Genomic DNA, 11,377 nt, shown 5'->3' with positions numbered 1-11,377 from the left:
GATAGCTTGAACTAGGTCAGAATGTAAAGTCACAGTTAACACAACTCCTTTGTGTTGATCTTCATTGACATACACTCTATAAACAAAGACAACAAACAGAAAGCTCCCAAACTAGAAAACTAGAACCAATGAATTAATCCAGATTGAGTAATTTAAACATGGCATTTCAGTCATAGTTTGGACTAAAGTTGACCATTTCAGTATTCGGAGGCCTTTAACATTAGTCATATTTTAACATAGGCACAATGTATTTTGTATGTTAATAAAAATAAAGAGCTTTGGGGGGTAAACCAAAATGCTGGTAAGCTCTGCTTTAAATAATGCTACATTCAAGGTTTGAATTAAGTTTTAATTACTTGTAGATTCTTTAATATTAAGTTTTAATGTTACATTATCTCAAATCATAGTCAATGTCATCTCATTCAATGAACTAAATGTTTGTTTACATGTTATATTGCACGTCAATTACTTCCCCACCTTTATTTCAGAATGACCACCTTTTCCAGTTTATTTTCAAGAAGTATTCTAGAGACTCAAAGAATTCAGGGAAACAATGAAAAATTAACCTCTTGTCACTCAGAATTATCAAGCTGCACTCGACAATTTTAAGCATAGAAAGGAGGGGAGGAGGAGGCAGAGGCAATATAAAAACCTCTTAAAATGCAGAAGAAATTAAGACTACTTTATTTTTCATTAACATCTTCTTTAATAAGACAATTCAGCACACAACTGGGACCCCATGTCAGTTAAACATGGGTATGCATATCCATATGTAGAGAATGGAAACAAGTATAATCTTACCCCATTCCTTTTGGCAACTAATGTAAATACAGAATACAAAACGGACCAATTCTCTGTGTATTTTAAGTCTTTTGAAGACACCATAATAGTTGTAAAACAAATTTTGCAGTGATCGATTAAAGAATCTTCAAATTAAATAACACAGATGTTTAAAACTTCTAGTAATTTTTTCCATATAGCACATTTAACTCAAACAGAATAAAAGGGGAATGCACTAATAATCCCCATATGAAGAACTACTGTCTCATGTTACATCAATCCAACTACTTTCCCTGTCACTGAGATAGAGTTAAATATGGTGTCTTCAGCTGCTTATAAAAGAGTTGAGTACAAGGACAAAAAGCTTTTATTCTGAATTACATCAGGAAAAAAAAAATCAACAAAAATTTGTAAGGGGTTTTAAATGATTTGTTACTAGGAATAAACATACATATGCTCAAAGCATTTTTTAAAATTCAAATTTTAAAAATTTAAATTCAAATTTAACCAGAACTTTTGTGATAACCACAACAAGAGATCAGGTAAAACTCTAATGTTCTGGTAATCAACATATTAGGAAACAATAGTAATCCTAAAACTTAGGAAGTTAGATACATGAAACAAAAGGACTATATTTTAAAAATAACGTCTAAGGACAGGAGTTGCTAAGAAATGGGCATCGAGGCTTTCCTTACAAATTGATTACTTCCAACTTACAATGAAGACAAACACAGTGGGAAGAATAAGCAAAGCTACAAGACGTAGAGCATGAGGAAATGCATTTTGCCACCCACAGGATCAGACATGCAGCTAGTGTTCTTCCTGCTATGCTATTTTTCAATTTCAAACAGAGCTACAGCAGTTTTACTTGCATAATAGTTGATAAAAGCAAATTAAAAGAACACTAAAATTAGTCTTGCTTAATTGAGTAGGATTTACCTCGCCCAGCTCAAAAGAACTACTTACTTCCCCCATCGGCAGAGCCAAAAGAATGTGGATATTGGCCTACTTTAATACTTTTCTAGTTCAGAGAGAAGTCAAACTGTACATATAGGCTTTGATTTTAGGAACCAACCCAAGTAAATTCCTAAAATGAATATTCTTAGTGAAGAAAGGAGGAGTATTCCAGAATAACCACAAGTCATTCCAGTCTTCCTGTTAAATGCAAAAATCCATTCATAAAATTGGCCAAATACTAACTTCCAAAAACTCAAAAGTTGTTTCCATGTCAAATTAAAGAACTTGAGCCACTTGCAATGAATCGTATGGACTTTATAAACTACAGATCTTTACCAGTTCACATTGGTTCCATCATATTTTCTATTAAACTGGCCTAACGATTATTTCATTCTGGCACACAGTTCAGAACCTGACCTTTCAGAAGGGTTCTGTGACAATCCAACCGCCTTCATGAATTAGCTGTTTACACAGGGCACCCCTGGCTGACAACTAGAACTAGTTCATACAGCAAGCTTAAATATTCCAACGTCAAGCACAGGAAATGATCAGAGGTGGGCAATGGCACATAATCGCAATATACTAAGACAGCAGATAAGTCACTCCGCAACCTAAGCATCAGCTGCCATTAAAATCATATGCACAACCCTATGAATGAATTTTTAATGAATAAGTGAGAAAGGGAGATAAGAACTGTACTTGGAGTTCTAAGGAATTATCAGATTCTTAAAAGGCAAATAAGGAAAGTTAGAACAGAATGTCTAGAACCATTTACCCTGTGATGTTGTAAAATCAAAGTACTACTTTATTAAATGAGTTATTTTATACAATATGAACATCAATATAATTACAATTGTAAAAAATTTTTTTAACAAGGATGAACTGATTTTCAGATTTCCAAATCAGAGTCGACTGTACATTTACACAGAATTGTCTTTGCATGAAGCCCAAAAGGGAACAGCATAAAAATGAGTGTTTCTGTAGCCCCTTTATTTTTGCTGATCAACAGTTTGTTAGAAAAGCAGCCGCAGGTTTGTTACCTAAGGTCTGAGACAGTAGAAGAATCAAAGGTGTCATGAATTCACCTATAAAACACAAGGAAAAATTTATAGTGAACAAATGAAACCAATATGTATATCAAGTATCTGATATAAAAGACTATCAAATCAGTCAGTGAGAGATTTGCAATGGGATTTTATAAACATTGATGAATACACGTTAAAAAATACTAATTCTGGGCTGGGGATATAGCCTAGTGGCAAGAGTGCCTGCCTCGGATACACGAGGCCCTAGGTTCGATTCCCCAGCACCACATATACAGAAGACAGCCAGAAGCGGCGCTGTGGCTCAAGTGGCAGAGTGCTAGCCTTGAGCTGGAAGAAGCCAGGGACAGTGCTCAGGCCCTGAGTCCAAGGCCCAGGACTGGCAAAAAAAAAAAAAAAAAAAACAACAAAAAGTAATTCTCAAACAAACATCACCATTTAGGTCAGAGGAAATACTAACCATACAGAAAGTATAAACTGATTATTTTAAGACAATTTATATAGTGTTTGCCTATTATTAGTTAGAAGTGCTGCTATTCACTATTAAGTAAAGTAACTCTATTCTGTATCATTTCTTCAGGTAAGACCCTCAAATACGTTTTTATCCAGTCCTGCAGCTTAAACTCACAGTGTGGGCACTGTCCCTAAGCTTAAGGCTAGAGCTCTACCATTTGAGCCACAGCTTCATTTCTGGCTTTTTGGTGATTAATTAGAGATTAGAGTAGTATAGACTTTCCAGGTGGATAGGCTTCAAAATCTTCAGATTTTAATCTCCTAAGTGGCTGACATTACAGACATAAGCTATTGACACCCAGTTCCAATACTTTTCAGTAACTATTTTCTTGCAGCTTTGTGGTCCAGTGCTGGCCAGAATCCATGCATTCCTCCAAGTTTGGACTGTAATAGTAAAAACTTGGGATGTTTCAAACACAGGGAAAGGAAATGGTCTTGGAAAATAAACTTTTAACAATCATAAAGTGAACTTGAAGCAATGTTTTTTAAGCACTAGTTGAATATTAACTTAAACAGGGAAAGCAATAAAGTCTCAGAAGGCAGAAATTAATTTGTTACAAAAGATTGTTTTGCTCTTATATTCAAACCGTGACACTAACCAAGAGAAAAATCATTTGGTTACCTGTAAACAACTTTATGCCTGAACATCAGCCAATTCTGGAGGAAGTGGAGTCTTAGGATGCTTGCTCTCAAAGTGCTGCTTGAAGGTCTTAGGGTCTGGCATTTGTGTCTAAAAATTGTGGGGGAAAAAAGCCGTATTTTATGAAATAGAAATGAGTTGTGTTTTAAAACTTTGAAATAGCTCATGAGAGAAAATCACCAAAAGGCTATAAAGTCCTACTATTTACTCATTTGTATATGAAGCAGGACTTCAAGAAAAAGAAGTTCCTAATGTTCCCACATTTTTAGATATGGAGAAATGTGTACAGAATACTATGCTTTATTAACACCAAACAGGCAATATATTACCTTAATTCTTTTAGAATTCTCATAAAAGATTACCTTCATAGCAATCTCTAGTTCCTATCATCCTCAGAAAGTAAAACCTGAGTTTACTTTGCCTGAGATCTGTGTTTTAATGCAGTAATAAATACGTCAGCTCTCCAATAAAATAGTATACAGTCATGACTTCCCTCAGCAAGGTTTTGTTTTTGTTTTAAAAATGTCAACTACTTTTGTACTTTTGGGTCAAAATATTTCTTCACCATATCCTAAGGAAATTTGTTTTCACCCTCTCTCCAAACAGAACAAACAAGAAGCTGCTTAATTTCATTATTCAGAGGATTTCAAAGCTCAATATAACAAGCTTCTTCGTTTACGTTTAATGAGCCTATATTATTTGTACAAAGGGAGCTTCCTTATGACATTTGCACATATGTAAATAATGCCTGCTAATCACTTTCCCTTGTCACTCTATCATCCCCCTAAGTTGTTTTTTTCAAAAAGATATTTAGTATACTACATTTCCCCTCTCCTAGACAACTTTTGTATAGTTAGATGCTTGATTTCACTGGTAATGGTTCCAACAGATGACAAACTCTGTCTCATATCAAAATCCTACTCTGTATTTGGGTGGGTATACATACTGGATACTTTTATCCTTTGGCACTTCAATTCCTTAACTCCAAAGGTAGTAAGTTTACACAAACAGGCCAAAAGGAACCTGACCTGAGATGCTACAAATACTTCTTTGAGAGGTAGTATGAAGGTAAACTGTGGAGCTATACTGCCTTCTTCAGATAACAGCTTTCTACTTACTAGCTGGACTGCCCATACAAGTTATTTGATTCCCATAACTCAATTTACTCTTCTGTTCAATAATAAAAGCACTATAAGTTATAGGGATGCAAATTAAATTGGAGTGAATATATCTAACCCCCCTGGATCCGTGTTTGGTATAGGATAAGCACCACACACAACTTGTTCTTACTCTACTCTTTAAATCTGTAGACTACATTAATTCTATTCAGAAACTTTAACATGAATATATTGTATGTAGGGTAAATATACATCCTATTGGTTTAGTAGGGGGGGGAAATCATATAATTATATAACCAGGTGTTTTCGCTAACTTCACAAAGATCTAAACTAAGTGTGTGTGTGTGTGTGTGCGCGCGCGCATCTTCCTTACAAAGTTTGAAGCAGATTGTACATCCTGCCCTTATGAAGATGCCTTTCTCCATAAAGAAAAGAACTTTCCCTAACACCTAGGGAAGTATGCCCGGCCACAGGAGCCATGAGAAAGTATTTGTTGAATGTGGTGAATGAAAATGGATTTCTAAAATAACCAGCTCTCAAATGTGCCATTTCAAATAAACCATCTATTTGCCATGGTTACACTATTTTAACCTATCCGAGCCAGTTTACAGTGAAAGACTACCCACGAGAAAGCGGTCTTTTGCCCCTTACCCTACAGACTGTGCAGGTGTATATTAAGGCAGCTTTGGCAGCAGCCTTTTGGTCATGTCCTTGTTTCTTCTTTTGTCCAGCCTGCTTTTTGGCATTTTTCTGCTGAGACTGGATCTTCTGCTGTCCACGAGCCATGTCTAAAAACAGAAGTTAAGTCATTAGAGTCATTTATTTATGCTAATACAGCATTATCTAAGCAAAGTAATGTTCTCAGAGTCAAAGCCTTAAAGTTTATAGAAATGTTTGACAACTGAAATGTTTGGGTTGTCAATACAATGCCACTAGACTAAACATATAGTAGCTGTGGAAACTTGGCTGGTAGTTGTCTATGCTATGACCTGTCTATGCTTCTCTTGTAGTAAACAGAAATGCAAATACATGTATACCAATACATGTATAAGAATATCCATGCCACCTGCTCTAAAATTAGAAACAGCTCAAATGTTCATCAACTATAAAATGGGTATTTGTGTGTGTAAATGTACACACGTAAGTATATATCACACACAATGAAATACTTTGGCATTCAGAGAGAATGATTGTTAAAAGTTACATGTTTAAACCTCAGTGTTAAAGAAGTTGATAACAAAGAATATAAATTGTGTAATGTTTGGAAGCTAGAGTGAAAGAAGTCACCTTGCCCCAGTAACAACTGGGAAGACAAGACAGAAGGGTGATTTATGGGGTACTGAAAATGTTCTGAATCTTAACCAGGTGCTAGTTACAAGATGTATTTATATGCAGAAGTATATTAAGCTGTATACCTGACTTGTTCCTCTCATGTTATCTCCAAAGTTTGCCCCTTCAAAAAAATCAGTTTCCATATCATTTATTTGGTTATTTTGCAAACATTTCCTCTCTTCCATAATTCACTGTTCTAACTTGTGGTTTTTAGAACTTTTAGAGAAATCAAAGCTGTCAGATAACCCTTCTAAAGGAGATCATAGTAAATGTAAAATACTCGGGTTTAACTACTACGCTATTCCAAATTTTTGTTAAAAGCTGGTCATTGCTTGAATTATAAAGCAATAGCAAGTTCCAGCTAAAAAAGACTGAACTTGCCAGGTGCCAGTGGCTCACACTTGTAATCTTTACTCAGGAGGCTGAGATCTGAGGGTTGAGGTTCAAAGCCAGCTCAGGCAGGAGAGTTTATTAGACTTTCATCTTCAATTAACCGCAAGAATACTAGAAGTAGCACTGTGGCTCAAAGCTGTAGAGAGCTAGCCTTGAGCAAAAGAGCTCAGGAACAGTGCCCAGGCTGTGAGTTCAAGCTCCGCAACCAACAACAACCACCAAAAAAAAAAAAAAGACTGAACCCAAAGGAAGGGTAAAAGTACTCTGTACAATGTTGAAAAGTACCGCTTTTTACTACTGATGATCTGAACTGAATAAGAATAAATGAGTGAAAAATACTTAAGTCACCAGAAAAGGTTTCTTCTACTTCTCCTTTAAAAAAAAATGAAGACTTCTAGTAGAAAATGCAAGTTAGACCAGTTCATAAGGTCTATAAATGAGTCTCCAGTACTTTTACATGTATTAAAATTGGATCCTAAGCAGAATTCCTGTATATTGCTCTAACTAGCATTGTAATTAAATTTTAAACTTTTAAGTCATTGCAAGACATGAACATACAAGGTTCAACATTAACGTCACCCACAAAGAGTACTGGCTTTTTTTTTTTAATTGGAACCCTGAGGGACACAAAGCCAAAAGCATTCCTAACAGACATCTGAACTTCTCCCCTCATTCCCCTAAAGGGTATCAGAATGAATGTGCATGTGTAAGTGGCACACTCAGACACACACTAACTAGACAAGTTCTCATCATTAAACAATAAACTGAAAATCTGATAATATGTAATTCAAAGCTTTTCTAGGAAACCATTTGACCATCTGGCAATTACAAAATGTTTAAAATGCTAGCCTAAGAACCTTACTCCCACTAATCAATGGTAAATATTACTAGCTGTGACAGTCCTCTAAGATTATAAACTTCCATAATTAAAATGAAAGAGAATTATACAAGACAGTAACTCAGCAAGTATCAGTCTTTGGTTTACTAACTCATTTTTTTTTCTTTTTAGCTTTGTACATGGAACTGACACTAAAGTCTCACTAAAAGAAAAAGATTGGAGCTTGCAGTGTGGCTTGCCTAGGATGCATGAAGCCCTTGGTTTGATTCCTCAGTACCACATAAAGAGAAAAAAACAGAAGAGACACTTTGGCTCAAATGGTGGAGTGCTAGCCTTGAGCAAAAGATCTTGAGGGACAGTGCTTACACACTGAGTTCAAACCCCAGGACTAGCAAAAAAAAAAGGGGGGGGAGGGTGATTAAATTTCTAGTTTTGCTTTTTTAAAATCAAAGCCTTAATTCTAAGCTAAATGACACTGAAAGTATTTTTGGAGCCAGGCGCTGATGGCTCATGCTTGTAATTCTAGCTACTCAGAAGGCTGGGATCTGAGGACTAGGATTTGAAGCATACAAATCCAAAGAAAGACTCTATCTCCAACTAGTAAAAAACACAAGTAGAGCCCTAGCCTTGAGTGAAAAAGCCAAGGGTTCAAATCCCAATACTGGGGGCTGGGAATGTGGGTTCGTGGTAGAGTGCTTGCCTTCCATGCACAAAGCCCTGGGTTCCATTCCTCAGAACTACCTAAACAGAAAAAGCCGGAAGTGGCACTGTGGCTCAAGTGGTAGAGAGCTAGCCATGAGCCAAAAGAAGCCAGGGACAGTGCTCAGGCCCTGAGTCCACCCCCCAGGACTGGGAAAAAAATAATAAAAAAATAAAATAAAACAAATCCAAATACTGGCACAGAAAAAAAAAGTATATTTTAAATGTCTTAATGTACTATCAAGACCTTATGTTAGAATACTTTGGTTTTCTTCTGCATCTTAACTCTTCCACATTGCTTTTATGGACAATTTTTTTTAATTACTTAAAATTTTATCTTGAAATATATATATATATATTTTTTTTATTTTTTTGCCAGTCCTGGGGCTTCAACTCAGGGCCTGAGCACTGTCCCTGGCTTCTTTTTGCTCAAGGCTAGCACTCTACCACTTGAGCCTCAGCGCCACTTCGGCTTTTTTTCTATATATGTGGTGCTGAGGCATTGAACCCAGGGCTTCTTATATAGGAAGGGAGCACTTTACCACTAGGCCATATTCCCAGCCTTGAAATGATTTTTAAAAAACAGAAAATGGCAGACCACTAATTCCAGAAGTTTCCTTGTTATACTAATTTGGTAATACTTTCCTTCAGTGATCTATACCAAAAAATGCCATTAGACAAGCAGAATTATTTTTAACTTTTGCTTTTGGAATTTCTCTGAAATAAAACATTACACAACAGATTTAACTCCTTTTCCGTCGTCATCTATCAGTAACAAGAAAGGCATAATAAGGCTTTAATAAAAACTAGTAGCCCTGTTGTTCTTATTTTTAAGACAGAAAACAACACTAGGCAAAGGAAATTGAATGAAACACGTTAACTGCGTGGGGTGGGCCTCCAACTTTTGACAGCACCCTGCCACCGATTTCCTTTCTGAAAGCAGAAACGCAAATCCACAAACCGCCTGATTTTTGGACAGCTCAGTTTAGGACGTGGCTCTCCAGCCAATCGAATTTTCTACAAAAATTATGCATAGCCGCTCCAGGATTACTTTGACAAGAAGTCGTTTATATCAATTGCTACCTGCTGGATTTTCAAGTAACTCTGATTAAGTGCAATTTTCCGAGGGTGGGGGGGTGGGGGGAAGTAGTAGGTCGAACAAGTTAAGTTTGAAAATCAGGAGCTCGGGCAACAAGTAAGCCCTGCCCCATAGATCCTTTTAAAACAAAAGTTACTAGAAAGGTTTTTGGATGCAGGAAATAGGTTTGTTCATAAGAGAGGAAGGCGAAGCTCACGCAGCGTTCATCACCCAGATCCCAGCTGTTTAAAATTTTAAAAAGGCACCCATTTGGGGCGGGGGGCGAGAGAGACTCCGGTCCAACACTCCAACCACCCGGCCGCACCTGGCGCACCGTCCCCGACCGGCCCCTCTCCCACGTCCGGAGCCCCCTCCTCCTTCCGGCCGTCGAAGGCCACCAGCCCTCACCTCCTGCCCGAGCTCACCGCCGGACCGTGTCCCGAGATGCGCGGCCCAGAGGCCTCGACACTCGGGCCCCGGCGGCCGAGCAGTGCAGGCGCCAGCGGGTTAAGGTTACGGCACAGCTCCCGCAGCCAGCCTGCGACCCGGCCACCTGCAGGGCTTGGCCCGCGCCCGAGCGCCCCCCCGTCTAACCCGCACCCAGAGTCCGGGCTTCCCGCTCCACCCCGCAGCCCCGCGCCGAGACCCCTTTTCCGGCCTCCGGAGCGCCAGCGACCCCTGGGCCGCTGCCGGCCGACCCCTATCCGCTTCCCGGGCGTCCTGTGGCGCCAGCGCCTCCCCCACTCACCCGGGCCGGGACAGTCCTGCGTCGGAGAGGCCGCGCAGCACGAGAGAGCCGCGGAGGACACGGAGGGAAGGAAGCGGGAGGGCGCCCAGCAACGCTTCGGCCTCCTCCTCCACCCGCCAAGGAAGGGAAAGAGGACAGCCGAGAGCACAACAGCCCGCGCCGCGCACACCCGCCGCCGCTGCCGCGCGCGCCCGCCGCCGCCGCCGGAGCCCTGAGGCAGGCCAGCCCGCTCGTGCCCGCGTACGCCGCGCCGCGCGCCTCCAGTCGCCTCGGCGCCTCCAGGCCCCCGCCCCCTCGCCTTCCTGCGGAGGCCCGCTTGCCCCGCCCAGCGTGCACGCCTCAGCTCTTCCGGTCGCGCGGACCAATGATAGCGCGTCGCTATTACATAAGCGCAAGAAGGCGGGGCCTGGCGGACGGGAACTGCAGGGAACGTCGCCCTCAGGCCCCGGGCGTCCCTCTTCCGCGTGCTCTCTGTGGGCGGCGTCTGCGTGCGTCCCTGGCAGCCGCGTGATCTGGGTCTTGGCGGGTGACCGGACCGAGGCGTGTTTCACTAGGCGTCCGCTTGTTCGCTCACTCACCTGGCGGGTGGCCGGGCCTTGGCCCCCGCGACCCTCCCCGCTCGCTCCCTGGAGGGCCGGCCTGCCGTGGGCCCGGCCGGAAGGGGCCTGGAGAGACCACCGGCCGCTCGGCCTGGGACACCCACTAACACCCTCCTTCAGGCGGTCGGGACCCCGACCCGGGCGAGGCCTGGGTGGGCAGCGTCGCAGCCTTTGTTCTCTCACCACCAGCTGCCCTTTACCTCACTCCCGCGCAAACCCGGGCCGCTTTTATCAATCGGAGGTGGGGGATGTTGGCTTGGAATTTAAGGCTGTAAGGCCCATTAAATCGCTGGCCAGCCCTCCCCTGAGCTAGGCCGACTGAACAGCACATGGAGTTGCTAATACCTCAGAGAACGAGTTAAAATTCTTTTCTCTCTCAATTTCCAGGCAACAAACTTCAAATTACCTGATCAAGGGATGGCAATTGTAACAATGATTTTGCATCTTCTAATGATCCCAAACCTCATTTTGGACAGCCGCTTTATTCAGCATCTTTACCCTCCCCTCTTCCCTACCTTAAGGAAGCTTATATTTGTTGTCTTCGATATGCTCAACCGATCCATAGCCAGATTTACCTTTCGCGCCCACGAAATGTTGAATTTGCTTATCGCAATTTACCTAGGCTGGATTGCATATGGG

At 40.9% G+C, this 11,377-nt stretch overlaps 1 protein-coding gene across 2 annotated transcripts; it reads right to left on the bottom strand.

Annotated features, from left to right (window-relative positions):
* Window positions 1–460: 460 nt before the first annotated feature.
* On the bottom strand, window positions 461–10,332 carry Znf706 (zinc finger protein 706). 2 transcript variants are annotated; one of them, XM_048358417.1, is made up of 4 exons: window positions 10,140–10,332; window positions 5,703–5,839; window positions 3,916–4,023; window positions 461–2,822 (listed from the first exon to the last, which is right to left on the bottom strand). In XM_048358417.1, exons 2-3 carry the CDS (start codon window positions 5,835–5,837, stop codon window positions 3,928–3,930), a joined length of 231 nt encoding a protein of 76 aa, XP_048214374.1. In that variant the 5' UTR covers window positions 5,838–5,839; window positions 10,140–10,332; the 3' UTR covers window positions 461–2,822; window positions 3,916–3,927. The 2 variants fall into 2 exon arrangements, with proteins under 2 accessions (XP_048214374.1, XP_048214372.1); XM_048358415.1 differs by lacking the exon at window positions 461–2,822 and adding an exon at window positions 3,213–3,677 and having other exon boundaries at window positions 10,140–10,273.
* Window positions 10,333–11,377: the final 1,045 nt, after the last annotated feature.

The sequence above is a fragment of the Perognathus longimembris genome, chromosome 12 (assembly GCF_023159225.1).
Source record: "Perognathus longimembris pacificus isolate PPM17 chromosome 12, ASM2315922v1, whole genome shotgun sequence".
NCBI lineage: Eukaryota > Metazoa > Chordata > Mammalia > Rodentia > Heteromyidae > Perognathus > Perognathus longimembris.
Note: the sequence above shows the minus strand (reverse complement) of the source record. Positions and strands in the feature narration are given on the sequence as shown.

Excerpts from the sequence above, each read along its gene's own strand:
- Znf706 (XM_048358417.1), bottom strand. The coding sequence starts at position 5,837 with ATGGCTCGTGGACAGCAGAAGATCCAGTCTCAGCAGAAAAATGCCAAA. Across the intron at positions 4,024-5,702 it reads ACACCTGCACAGTCTGTAGG|ACACAAATGCCAGACCCTAA; the intron begins GTAAGGGGCAAA and ends CACAATTTTTAG.